Raw genomic sequence first — 14680 nt, 5'->3', positions numbered from 1 at the left:
TTAAGCTCCAGGCAAAGACTTTGCCTCTGTGACCAGCCACCTTGGAATCCCCAGCTCATGGCCATCATGGATCGAGGGACAGCATTCTATAGATACCCCTGTCTGGATAACAAGGGAATTCATCTACAATTTTTTTCCTCTTCCTTCCTCTTCACCCTTCACAAACTTCAGTGCAACACCAATTTAAAACCACAGTATTGCCCATGTCATACTTACTCTTGCATAAGTTTTGGACCGGAAAACTGGTCTGAAAAATGGACAGACTCAATCTTGTCAGCGTAATGTGTGAGGAAATGGATCATCTAGAAGAAAAAAATGGGATACTGAAGGAGCATCATTTGCATACATCATTGAATAAACTAAATACTCCCCATTAATTATGTGCAAAATGGTGCAATAAACACAAGATCAGCCTGCTAGATCAGGTCAAACATTTGTTAACAAAAATGGAGAGTCAGATACTCCTTTGTTCTTAGTAGCTCATGATCAGAGGTATACTACCTATGGACTTGGAGGTTCCACTTAGATTTATCCTCCATGAATCTGTCTCTTTTTTAAAAACCACAGAAGCAGATGCCAATGAATGGCAGTGAATTCAGTAAGTAAAATATCAAAACTTGCAAGTATATCAATGTTACCTTTCTACACATGAGACAGGGTGGAAAAGAAAGTTAAGGTGGAGAGATGGAACAAGTTATTGATCATCAACCTTCAGGAGGCAGGCCATCGTCTGACTTATTCAATTGTTGTGATAAACAAAAAGGGATGACCATCTCACTTTATGTCCTGCTTGTGAGTCTGCCCTGGAATATTTAGCTAGCCACCACTCCCAGGGTATGCTGGGCTAGATCAAGGATGGGAGGCCTGTAGTCCATCAGATGTTGTTGGACTCCAGCTCTCATCAGCCCTAACCAGAAAGGCCAATAGTCAAGGATAATAAGAGTTGTAAGTCCAACAACAGCTGAAGAACAACAGGTTCCCCATTCCTGGGCTAGATAGACTGTCAGGCTTACTGTCAGTAAAATTGTACATTCTGATGTTTTCTCTTATGGGTACTATGGATGAATAGTTTGAAATTCCATGTCTCCCCACTCAAAGTCTGCTGTACTATACGCGAAGTTATGTCGGGCTTTAAAATGGAATTTATCAAATGGATAAAATTAATATACACAAACCCAGTGGCTATGATCCTTGAATGAGACTAAAACTGAGAATTTTAAACATTTAAGAGGTAACAGACAGGGATGTCTTCTATCATCCTTATTGTTAAATATATTCACTGAAACCTTAGCCAAAGTTATACATTCCAATGCAGAGATAAGAAGTCTTAAATTTGGGTTCAGAACAGCTGAAGGCTGTTCTCTAGGCTGCCAAAGTGGCTTTAATTCTCAGAAAACCAGAAAAATATTTTGGGGTATGGATAAAAATCTGAATAGTTTAGCCAAATATCTGGGTATAAGATCAACAAGAATAAATCAAAATGGTTTTGGTTTAACCTATCAAAAAAGAACAAAGATGAAATAGTGAACAAATGGATCCTGGTGAGACACCTTGGTATCTGCCCAATTACAATGTAGAACTGACTCAGTTCAAATCATAGTAAGCTACTACAAGAAGTAGAGAACAACTTAAAGAAAACAGACAAATGTAAAACTATTATTATTTTTGTCATTTATTTATATAGCGTTGTCAGATGCGTATGGCACTGTACATGAAACAAACAATAAAAACAAGTTCCTGCTCAAAAAGGCATATAACCTAAATAAAATAAAATGAGGACAACAAAGGAAGGGAGGGAAACAAATAAAGGACAAAGCGAGGACTTTAAGTACACATACTCTAGGTATTCAAATTATAGAAGGGAAAAACCCCTAAGCTGAAATTCCAAATGCTTTGGAAAAAAGGAAGGTTTTTAAAGAAGACTTAAAAGCTGAAATTGAGGGAGCAGTCCACAAGTGCTCCAGGAGACAATTTCAGGAATACAGAGTAGCAAGAAAAAACAGGTGAAGTAGAGCTAAGGAGCAAACAACCTTGGGACAGGTAAGAAGCACAGAGTTTGAGGAGCGGAGATCCCAAGCAGGGCTATAATAACATAATATAATAATGAGAAATAAGAACTGAGAGATGAGGAGCCAGATCGTTTAAAGCTTTAAATGTTAAAACAAGAAGCTTGTACTGAATCCTGAAATAAAATGGGAGCCAGTGAAGGGACTTCCAACAGTGAAGTAACATGGTCAAAATGACGGGCCAAATAAATGACCTTGGTGGCAGAATGTTGAATAGAAACCAAGGGTATGATATGAGTTCATAGCAGTCAAAAGAAGATTGCAATAGTCAAGGCGAAAAATAACTAAACCATGAACTAACGTCTTTGCAGAGAAGACAAAAGAAAGGTCTGATTCTAGCAACAGTATAGAGAAAAAAACTAAGACTTTTCCACAGCCTTAATGTAGGAAACAAAAGAAAGAGAAAAGTCCAAAGTAAAACCAAGACTGCATGCTTCCTCCACAGGAGAGGGACGTTGTTAACAGCGACGGAAAATGTATACTGCAAAGAGGGTTTAGAGGAAAGATGAACAATTCTGTCTTCGCCATATTAAGTTTCAGGCGTCGATGAAGCATCCAGGCTGAAATGTCCAAAAGACATGCTGTAATACGATATATAAAGCTATAAATGGATGGATGGATTTTCAGTAATTAAAATGAATATCTTACTCCAAATCCAATTTTTATTTGTGAATATGCCTCTAAAGATAACAACATACAAGATGGCAGAAGCTACTGCTAAATTTTATTTCACAAGGAAAGAAACCCAGAGTCAGTGTATTAGCTAACATCACTTGGAGGGCTCTCTTTATCCTTGTATTAACCATTACTATTACTACTATGCGGCTATGCTGTCAACTTTGGAAGAAAGGGTACAAAATCCAGTAACAACACTGGAACAACATAGCATTGTATGCATCACAAAACTTTCGCTTTATGGAAAAAACATAAAAGTAAACGAAGTCCAGGTCTTTCACTACTTACAGCTCTGTATTATAACAAAGAATTTGAAAAAAAGGAACAATTAGGAAATATGCAAATACAGGAGAAGTAGTCAAACTTAGAAAACAGTGGAAAAATGATCAAAACATACTATCAAAGTAAAAAAGAGATGGATTAAAGACAAGTTATATTTCTGCAATATCTTCAAGTTAGAAATATTGTTACTCATAAGGAGATACAGATCACTCAGACAACTCATTCTGAAAATCTAATCTATATTAAAGGAAAATCACTATTAGGAAAAACATAAAATAATTTTGCAGTTGGAAGCAGTTAGAAATTATCAAGAAAGATGGGGAATGGATCTTACAAAAAATATCCCTGACAAAATATGGAAGTGAATGTAAGATGCCAAATATTGTGTTATGGATGGACTTGAAAGTTTCTACTATTGACAAGATGGTACTCAACAACAAAGTAAATCCCAACTCAAACAGCACATTATGGAAACGTCAATCCCTAGCAGAAGACATTCTTCTATTATATGATTATGCCCCCAAATCAAAGCATATTGGAATCAAATTTTTACAGAAATAAAAGAAAGTATAGATCATGATTTACCAAGAGATCCCTTAATATTATTTGGCCATGTGAAAGAGATGGTTTTTAGGAAGTCCACCAAACAATGACCATCCATCTTCTGGCTGCAACCCACAAATTAGAAACTTGGCTAACAAAGGTCTGGGATTTAGCACAAATTATAAAATCAACAAATATAATAAGGCTAAAGGAAGGGAGACAGAAGGACAACAAATTAATTGAAAAATTGAGCTTATTTATAGCTTATTGGAAAGAGAAAATACAAGATGCAATAAATCTGTGTAACTAGGAGAGATATGGAAATAAACGTAGAGAATGTTTTATTTCAGTGTAAGGAATCAGCTTGAGTTAAATGAGTTGGGATCTCTAAATATTTATTTTTGTTCAACTAGAAACATTCTCTACATGCACATATACAAAGAAATTTATATGTAATATACATATACGTGTAAGAATATTATCTGATATATTAATTTTAAATCATCCACCAATTTGTTAGTGTTTGAAATTAAGTGTATATTTAATGTATACTATGTTACTTTATACATAAGAATAAAAAATTAAAACAGCTATTAGTAATTACTTATGAAGATTTTACTGTGTAAAAGCGATTTACAATTCTTTTTTACTACAATCATCTTGTGAGACACCCTGATCTGAAAGGATGCCTGAGGAATTCAGTGTCTGTGAAGTCCTATTCAAACTGACTTAACACAATCCAACTTGTATTTATGATGAGCTGAGGGGAGTTGAATGTGGTGGACCCCCAGCTGAGCTGGTTCAGCCAGGGTGGAGCTGAGACCCTGCCAGTTCAGCCAGGGGTCCGCCGCGGAAGCCCAGCCAGGCGGAAGGGGTGCTGGTAGAAGCTGGTCTAAGGCCCAAAAAAGGGGTGTTCCAGGGGCGTGTCAGAGGAGGGACCGGCGGGGGAGACTTACACAACATCCAACTCCCGTTTGGAGTGCTCCTGCAGGTCCTGATTCAGGACTAAGGTACACTGAGAAAAAGGTTGGTCTAAAAAAATAATTACAATGGAAGTCTATGGACAGCGCTTACTCCCTCATAGGGATATTCATGAGAGCTGGTTTTTACTTTCCAGTCCCCACACACAGCTCCCGGCTGAGCCTGTGTTCAGCCAGCTCAGAGGCTCCTGAATGGCAACAGGATGCCACGGACTTTCTTGCCAGTTCCTCCTCTGTCGGCACCCCTTCTGCCAGTTTCCGATGACTTGGATTGTTCTGCCTATCCACACCTCCAGTACCAATATGTGGATTGGAATGTAATTATCCTTGAGATTTTGCACTTTGAATTTTGCAACATAGTTGTCAGCTCACAAGAAATACCGAAATGCAATAACATTGCCTATTTTAACATAAAACATGTTTAGAAATGCATACATTAAAATAAACATTTTAGTGCAGATTTTTAAACAAACCTACAGGTTAATGCAGAAATCGGAGGGAACAGGCTGACAAACATACGTGAAAGAAACAGACATGACTGGAAAGCAGATCCTGATCCACCCATCCCTAATTGAAAGATGCCTATTTGCCCAGAACTATCCAGTATGGTTTATTCAAGAACTAGTGTTTGGAATCTGGGTGCCCCACTCTGGCCCACTGCACCATGGCAACCTCAAATTATCAAGCACAGTATCAATCTAATTGCACTTGGGAACATTAGTGACTTCCCTCAGTGCTCAATGCTCCATTTTTTAGAGCTGCCCAAGATGGAAGTATCTCTTCTGAAACAACATAATGAACAGATGAACAGGGTGATTCCAGGATACAGTATTGTAGATGAGGACCTCAGAAGGCAAGGCTTAGGCATTAGAGTGCTCTGTTATAGCTCACACAAACTACAAACTAAAAGTTTTCTCTTGTCTTTTTTAGACATTACCTTGGTATCCATCATTCCCTCTGTGACCTCACCCATCTCTGACAGAATAGCCAGTGACTCTGGGAGCCCATACTTCACCCCAGTCTTGGGCTTATCACTGCAGAACTCACTCTGTTAAAAAGAAATTGCCACACGATTACAAGCATGCTCTGTCTACCACCCCTTAATTAAAAGTTGTCCACTCAACCTAATTAAAACTTAGAAACTGATTTAAGTTTCCAAGAGCTAGAACTGAGGCCCTGCTCAATTGAAAGACTGCCATGTGCCCCTGATGACTTTTTGTGTGGCTGATCACAGTCAGATGTTTGCTGCCTCCATGCATTGCTACTTCTGAAAAAGTAGTTTGTGTTACATGCACTTTACGTTTGCTTACTATACATTTCAAACCACTAACAACATAGAGGCAAGTGGCTTATAACATCCCATTACTGAACCCAAGAAAGAAAGCGCACACACACACATGCACAACAATTTGATTTTGATCTAAGTTAGTTTTTTAAAAAAACAAGAACCACCATGACCTCCCTCTTGCCTCAGGGTAGGTTATGGCACGTTAAAGACATAAAACTATAAATTTATAGATTTAGGTAAACTATAAAAACAAAAATGCTCCAAATCATCCAACTGTATATCTTTTTTATAACTGGCATTGGGGCTGAATCTTGAGGAATTTTATAGGCACTAGAGGCGTTTTTTGAATTCTAATGACAGATTGAGGTTGGTACATATGCTCATCACATACGCTGCAATTCCTTCCCTCCCTGGTTTAAGGCAGAAACAGAATCACACCGTGGTTTTCAAATTTTTGGTTTGCAGAGCAAGCACTAACCATAGTTTGTCCATTCAGGTGGCACAAAAATATGGACTGCCACAATCAGGGAGGGAGGGAATTGCAGTGTATGAGGGGAGGACAAAACATGAGCCAGAGGGCCCTTCCCGGCTTTTTCACGCAACATCAAATCATGGTTTGGCAGTACATCAGTACCATCCCACCTTGCTGAGTTATGTTCAGTGAATGCAACGACTGGGCACAGTTAGGGTTCTTATGAACACACTATGCTATAAAACAGGTGGCTTAACGAAATGTACAGTTAAGACAATTCTGGAAATGTTGCCATTTTTGTTTCATGTTATATGCATTTTTAAGTTAAGTGACATGTTTTGGTTCCCTCCCAATGCTCCAGTACATACCAGGTCCTGCATTTCCTTCTGAAGCCGCACCAAGGCTTTCCTTGTCCCAACAGCAAACACGTAGTTATCCATGTCATCATCATTCATAGTAACTTTTATTTGCTGAGCAACAGATAGAATGCTAGTCACACCTGGGCTTGCACAACAAGGGACATTAATACGAGAAACAGGAAAGAACAAATGGAGGCCCGGACTCCATGCCATTGCCAGAGCACAAACAGACTCAGGCATCACAAACTGCCATTAGCCAAGACAAGGATCAGCTTGGATAGGAGCCCTGGGATAATCATGAGTAAAATATAATTACTGGAGGGGCATAAAAACGACTACTTCCCCTTCATAACACAATGCTAGGTGAGCATATATTAGTCCCCCTCTAGCCAGTTATACAATTGCTGGAACAATTTAATACATACTTTATCACCCTAGGAGGGACAGTTGCTTTGTTCAAACCACATTAAGAGTTAACTGAATTGCACTGAAATGCAGTCTTTTTTTAACCCACCAGGCAAACGAAGCATTGCTTCATTTAACTCTGCTGTAAAGAACATTCCTAGTAAAGGAACAACAGTCCTGTAGGAGTCCCCTACAACGGCAGGGAAATGGAAGGAATTGGCAGGGCAACCTCTCATTGCATGCCTGTAGTTATTCCTGTTTTGGACAGTAATTGAAAGATGCATCTTGAAGCACTCTGAGTAACTCTGGGTTAGGAATACATGACAGAGAGTATTATTAGTGGCTGGCACTGATACACACTCTCATCTGCAGCATGCAAGAAGAGCAATTCTTGGTAACTCTATACAAAGAAACAGAACTATGCAGTCGGAATAAATCATAAAATGTGTGTAAAATTATTTTTGCTTAACTTACCCTGCTTCTGATAGCCATGGAGACAGGCAACTGCTTTATGCAGAGCAATAGAGCCCCATGCTATGACTGCATCCCTACTCCAAAGTCCTGTTCAGACTCCCTCTGACCACAGAGATTTCAGCAGTCATCTAAATTAAGAAATCTACCTTCACAGCTACAAGGGCTAGAAACTTGGGGCGGGGGGGCTTTCATTAACAACATATATTCTCAACCTGATTGTGGAAGCACTGAATATAAGCATCTCTGGGTATAGTAAGCTAGCCATATACAGTTTCATCAACTAAAGCTCTCTGAAGTCACAGAACTAACACTTACCACTTGGTCACAGGATGGCCTCATCATACGAGCAAGAACGTTCAGCAAGTCTTGTCTCTTTAGAAACTGAAACACAGCATTTGACCATGGTGAAACCCTGCTTGAGACTTAGCAGAGGACAGCATATTCTTGAAGGTACAATGACCGCCCACCACCTCAGCCTATCAGAACTTATTGATATGAACTTGGTTAAGGAGTACAATGGCATTTCCTGCCTTACAAGTGTTAATCACATAAAGAATACCCACTCTAGAAGTGCGAGGAAGCTCTACTGCAGCTCCTGATTACAATCTATGGGTTTGGTGTTTATTAGTTATTTTATATTACATTTATATCCTGCTTTTCTTCCATTACAGAATTTAAGGTGGCACACAGAGTTTCCAAGCTGAAGTTATTGCTAACTTCTCCAATCCAGGCCATGACCAGCCCAAGAGATGCTTACCTTCAGCAAAGTTGCTGCACTGTGCAATTCATGACCACATTCTGGGATAACTTGTGCTCTCCACACATTTATTGACATGCATTTATAGTGCCAGGAGCAGCTCTCCCACCAATAGTCTCCTGACAGAAGTATTACTGCTGCTTACCGGGAGGAGGAAGGGCAAGGTTTGAGCTGCACAGGTGCACCAGCGGAGCCGATACTGCTTTTCTGCCAGTGTGCCTGCACAACTCTGACATCACTACCACCTCGCTGCATCCTTGTAAGTGGTAGTGACGCTTCCGCTGGGAGGCCATTGCTGCAGCTCTGACTCACTGGGTGAGTTACTCGTGTATAAGCCCACCCTTCACCATATGGCCCCATAGCAGGTTACATACAGTTTAACATAACAAGTAAACCATGTAATATATGAACATTGCTAGATCATAATTAAACTAAATCAACAGCAGTCAGAAACAACATCTACACTGCAATATAAGGGATGTTGTTCTTTCATCCTCCATCTCCCAAAGGATGGTGTAAAAATGGTGTGTCTTGACCTGACCTCAAAATGTACATAACGATACAGTGATGGGGCCAAAGGGAGGGCATTCCACAACCTTAGCAAGAGCCAGAATGAAAGTGTTTGCCTGGGGACTTTGACACTAGCCTGCCTTTTTCCACAAGAAGAGAGGAGTTCCATCTTGCTAGGTCCTGCCCTCTCACAGTGGAAAGGCCAGCCAGGGGGTAGAGGAAGAGCAAGAAGGCAGATGAACAGTGATTCTATAGAGAACCTAACAGGATGGAGCCTTTCATTTACACACTCCCATTTTCTTCCTTGGGAAAAGGTGGGGCTGAGCTGATGGTTCCAGTCTGCTTCAGAACTTTCTGTATCTACCTCTACCTGCTCCTATTCCTGCTCTCTGCACAAGGAAAAAAACCAAGCGCAAACACTATTGCCACTGTACATGTTTTTGTTTTGTTTTGTTAATTCTAGGCCTGATCAAGGTAATGAAATACCACCTGGATAGTTGATTCCAGAAGGTGCTGCTGCTTGATTTGTTGGCATTTATGCTATGGGGCTCCACTTGTCTTCCCTGCCTTTTAACATCTATATGAAACTACTGCGTGAAGTCATTTGGAGATATGGGATGAGGTGCCATCAATATGCAGAATGAATGAATTTATTTCGGTCACAGGCCAGCCAAGATCAATATGCAGATAACAGTGCCATTTCTCTTTTTCATCTAATGCAGGGGAGGCAGTTGAAGTGCTAAACAGTGCTTGAGCATGGTAATGGATTGGATGAGAGCTAATAAATAGAGGATTAATCCAGGTAAGATAGACCTACTGTTGTAAGATAGTTTATCTGTCTGAGTGAGCGGTATTTACCCTGCTTGAACATGGCTGCCCTCCCTATGATAGAACAGATTTGCAGCTCCTTGCACTATCTGTCAGTGAGAGGTACAGACTTCCTTCATGGCACAGAATGCCTTTTTACCAATGAGCACGGAGACAATCTACTTCATACAATGTTTATATATTTTTTAACTGACAACAGTATGTATAGTTAAAATGTTATATTAAAAAACATACTGTACTAGTTTAAGCCAGTTTGCCAGCTGTGTCCCTACATCAGAGATAGTTGGCCTCAATTATCCATGCTGTGGTGATTTCCAGGTTAGACCAGTGCCATGTGTTATACATGGAGCTGCCTCTAAAGACAATTGGGAAACTGCAGTTAGTTCAGAATATGGCTGAAGACTGCTAAACGGGACCGGGTATTATGAACATATTATACTGGAGTAACTGACTTGCTCAAAAGTCAATTTCCAGGTCTATTATTATTATTATTATTATTATTATTATTATTATTATTATTATTTCGGTCACAGGCCAGCCAAGATCAATATGCAGATAACAGTGCTATTTCTCTTTTTCATCTAATGCAGGGGAGGCAGTTGAAGTGCTAAACAGTGCTTGAGCATGGTAATGGATTGGATGAGAGCTAATAAATAGAGGATTAATCCAGGTAAGTTCTGGTCTTGACCCTTAAAGCTATTCACAGCTTGGGGCTAAGGTACCTGTTCACACTTTAAGACTCTCATCAGAGGCCCTTTTCCAGGTTCCTCAGCCATCTGAAGTCAGGCAGATGGCTACTAGGGAGCAGACCTTTTCAGTAGTGGCACCATGCTTTGGAATGCCCTCCCCAGAGGGGCTCATCTGGCACCCACTCTGATGTTTTTTCCAACACCAGGCAAAACCTACTCTATTTTCCAAGGCTTTTGATTTTTAAAAACAACTTTTGTTATCCGTTCATTTGGATGCTGCATTCATAAAGATGCTCTTTTTAGTTTAGTTTAATGTATTTTGTCATGTTTTATTGTAAGCTTTGGGCAAGTGGGGGGTCCAAAATGAATATATGCACACATTTCCAAAGGAAATTAGACATAAAATTTGTAGGTTAAGCATCTTTTTCTAAAATGGCAGAACTCCAATACAGAAGAGAGCATGTTGCCTAAATATTTAGATATATTCATTCAGATATATAAAGCATACAACACTTCAAGACGCCCCCCTCTCATACCTTGAGCTGGATAAGCATGCCCTCGCAACACACCCTGCCAGAGCACCACAGGTTATAAATATGTTCATTCTCTTGGTTCAGCTTGCCCGTACTTGTGGGTTCTTTATTTGTGCCATCATCCCCTTAAAAGAAAGCATATGCTAATTAACAAGCATTTATTACTGTATACGTAGATTATACTGCAATATACCTTTATAAAAGGCTGCTTTTGACAGCTCAGAGACTTCAGGGGGTGCAAAATGCTGCAGCTCGATTTCCAATGGGGGCGGGATGTCTGCAACACATTACACCAATACTCCAGGGTCTGCTCTGCCTCCCTGTTGCTTTTCAGTCACTTCAACATGATGGCGATGACCTAGAAAGCTTTAAATGACCTGCACCAGCATATGCAAGAGATCACCTCCTCTCCTACTTTCTACCACAATCTTTGAAATTTGATCATATCTGAAGTGCACCATCTATGTACCACACCAAGTCTACTTGAGCATGCAGAGGTGTGCATGTGTCCGCCCCTCGATTCTGAAAAGCCTGAAAGTACATCTTCCTGAAGCAATACAAGGTGTACAAACTGGCTTATAGTAGCAAGGAGAATAGTTACCACATTATAACCAATCAAGCCCTTGAGGTGGAGGGGGCTATGTCCAATGATAAATGTGTTTTCAGCTAATTTTGCACCATCGATGCCTTCTCCCTAGCAGGTCTCTCCTCCTATATGCTCTGGGGGCCAAATTCTGTCTCTAATAACCCAGACACCCTCCTCATCCTTCTACCTCTCAATTTGCCAAGTTGATTTTGCAGAACTCTCTGCACCTATAAGCTATATTGGGGGTGGGGGACCATTTTTGCCTGCTGGGCCAGATCTTTATGTCCCAACTCCAACGGGCCAAGGGCTTGGTGGGTAATAATAATATGATAACATGGTAATTATTCACCTGATGCCACCTTCGATTCCCAGCTGGAACTCTTTAACCAAGCAATATTGAATTTCCAGCACATCTGCTCAATCCTGCTTTCTGCAGCCAGGATTCTACCTGCCCCACACCTGATGTGCTATACCATGCTATTCCACCCCAATTATTAGCTGACCCACTTACTCTAACATTGCCACTTTGCTCCTTGCCAACATGATATTCTGTTTTTACTCCCTAACACCCTCCTAAGGCATTCCCTTTTGGAGTGATCCCCAACTTGTGATCTTACCTTCTGTAAGAAGTGCTCTGTCTCTTACCTCTCTGCAATAGGATCCTCTAAGCTGACCATCACCGTATCTCTTTCAACCCTATACTCTTCCCACATTTACCCTGGTCTGTCTCTTGCTCCTTCCATGATCTACATCCAACACTGCAATGGGTTTCTTGAGAGCAATGCCACCTTGCTCCCCTGGCCTTCTCTTAATTCTGGCCTCTCAAGATTGTGCAGTTTACACCATCAGTGTTTACTTGTTAAACTCTTCACTCGCTTCCCCCACTCTCACCAACCTTCACCCCTCTAATGCCAGCTCCAACTGATCCTCACCTCCCACCCATTTGATCTCTCAGGTTATGCAACTGAAAACTTTTGAAAGAAACTGAAGAACTTAACTGATTTTGCGTACTTGTAATTTATTCTCTCCTTCTCCAGTGCTACCTTCCTAACTGAACTACACTCTGATCCACACCAACTTTATGAATCTTCAGCACCTCTTCTGTAATGTTGATAATGTGGGCAAGGAGTAGGAAGCTAGCTAGAGAACAGGCTTTAGCAAGGTGTTAAGCAACTTACCAACAAGGGCAAAGTTACTTTCTAGCAGCTCCCGGTGACTATTGAACCAGGCCTGGGCCAGACGGTTGTTCTTATTCTTCCCAATTATGTAGTTCATGATATAAGCAAGGAGACCCGTCACCATTAAGATTTCCATGTAGTAACTCTCCCAGCTATTTTGGAGGTGAGCAGGGACCTGTAGTTGAATTTGGACAGTGTTAAAACTATTTCATTTGGGGCAGGGGAGTGGAATCTGCTTCTCAACATGAATTTTGGTTACAAGATATAATACACCATGATTGTTAATTCATTTACTAACTACCAGTTACTAAATTCTAGACATAGAGGGAATACTGAATCAGTGCTGGACTGTGGCTCACTGGTAGAATACATACTTTACATGCAAAAGGTCACGAGTCGAATCCCCAGCATTTCTAGAAAGGCTTGGGAAAGACTCCTGTCTGAAATCCTCAAGAGTCACTGCCAGTCAGGGTAGACAGTAGTGAGCTAGATGGACAAACTGTTTGTCTTGGGATAAGGCGACTTCTTGTTTCTATAACATCTTTCAGCACACAGAGTGCTTTCTTCTCATTTCATTTTTATTATTTCATTTATGAGCATCAGAAAACAATTTACAATGGAAAATATATTTGATCTCTAATTTCATTATCTCATTCTAAACAATAACTGATGTAGAGTTATTTTTACTTACCACAGGTTACTCAATGAGTTTTATAGCTAAGAAGAGGCTTTGAACCTGGGTCTTCTCCATGGCTAAACAGACAACACACTGTACTACAATGACCCAACGTAAGAAATGTGGGCATGATGAAGATGACAAAATATTGCAAGAGTAGCATAGGAGAGGCAATACACAGCACATATTGTAGAAGAAATATGGTCACAAGTGTTCTAGGAAGATTTGGTTGAAGCAATGGTTTGAGAGAAGGGAGGAAAGTGCTAGCTTGATGGAGAAGCAGAGAATCATTCCATGCATGAAATGGTTCAGATTATTATAACTTCTTAATACTCTTTTTGGACTATGTAGATTGAGCTGTAAGGGGCAGGCTGGGGACAGCCCTACCTTATGGGAAAGTTTTGCTCCCATTCAACCCTACAATTTAATGACATTTATTCACCCTGTGCACAACACAAACCCTGTGTATTACCCGTGGGCCAAGTAAGTTGCTGCAATGACACCCATATTCAAAAGATTCCAGTTACTAGAGGAGAATGACAGAATGTTGACCAACAGTACAGCTTCTTTGAAATAATACAATATCACTTTGGATAGGCAGCTAACTTCACACAGGATCTTACACCAGGAAAATCTGTATACTGTCAGTGGAAATGGGGTAGGGCATAGCAAACGCTAGAAAGCTCAGTTCAGAAAAGGTTTTTAATTATTTATTTTATTTATTTATTAGATTTATATCCCGCCCTTCCTCCCAATAGGAGCCCAGGGCGGCAATTTTTGGTTGTACCCCAACTAAGTCATACTCAAACAAGACTCACTAAAATCTATGGATCTACATTACCCAAGTCCGCTGATTTCAATGGGATTTATTCCAAGTATTATTTAGTTGGATACAACCCAAAGAGGCTTAATTATATTGATTTAGGTTAGGGCACTATAATTAAGGCCTACATGTAAAACTCTTATAACATGTACTTACATCAACAATGGTTATAGGATCTCTACTTTTGCCGGGAGATGCATCAGGCTTCTCCTTATAGCCTTCAAACTCTTCATCATCATAAGGCTCACTCTCTGTATCACCTTCCTACAATAAGACGACAGAAAATCTGTTGTTTCAATATAGCAGGCTTCTATTCTGAGTGTATCTACATTTATTGCTAGAACTACCACTGGATATAGCCTTAAACTGTAGGATTTACATTGGATTATGTCATTTATTATTTGGAAAGCTCAGACAGCTCACATAAGGCTCCGAAGTTGTAGCCCATCGAGTCCCTGACAAACTGGTATTTAAGTTTACTAGGGGCTGACACTCCTGCTCACTTGGCTTGCCCACCCCATCCCCTACCCCATCCCTTTTGCCAACCCCCCACTGC

General features: G+C 40.4%; 1 protein-coding gene across 2 annotated transcripts in view; it reads right to left on the bottom strand.

Annotated features, from left to right (window-relative positions):
• The window catches only part of CCDC47 (coiled-coil domain containing 47), a 39208-nt gene that overhangs the window by 17106 nt on the left and 7422 nt on the right, over positions 1–14680 (bottom strand). For both annotated transcript variants that reach the window (XM_061589543.1, XM_061589542.1), the window contains exons 3-9: positions 14281–14388; positions 12626–12800; positions 10865–10986; positions 7860–7925; positions 6675–6776; positions 5484–5594; positions 217–302 (exon numbers count right to left, since the gene is read on the bottom strand). In XM_061589543.1, coding sequence (XP_061445527.1) covers positions 217–302; positions 5484–5594; positions 6675–6776; positions 7860–7925; positions 10865–10986; positions 12626–12800; positions 14281–14388 — 770 coding nt within the window. The remainder of the gene's footprint in view (positions 1–216; positions 303–5483; positions 5595–6674; positions 6777–7859; positions 7926–10864; positions 10987–12625; positions 12801–14280; positions 14389–14680) is intronic.

This window comes from Rhineura floridana, chromosome 11 (assembly GCF_030035675.1).
Source record: "Rhineura floridana isolate rRhiFlo1 chromosome 11, rRhiFlo1.hap2, whole genome shotgun sequence".
Classification (NCBI taxonomy): Eukaryota; Metazoa; Chordata; class Lepidosauria; order Squamata; family Rhineuridae; genus Rhineura; species Rhineura floridana.
Note: the sequence above shows the minus strand (reverse complement) of the source record. Positions and strands in the feature narration are given on the sequence as shown.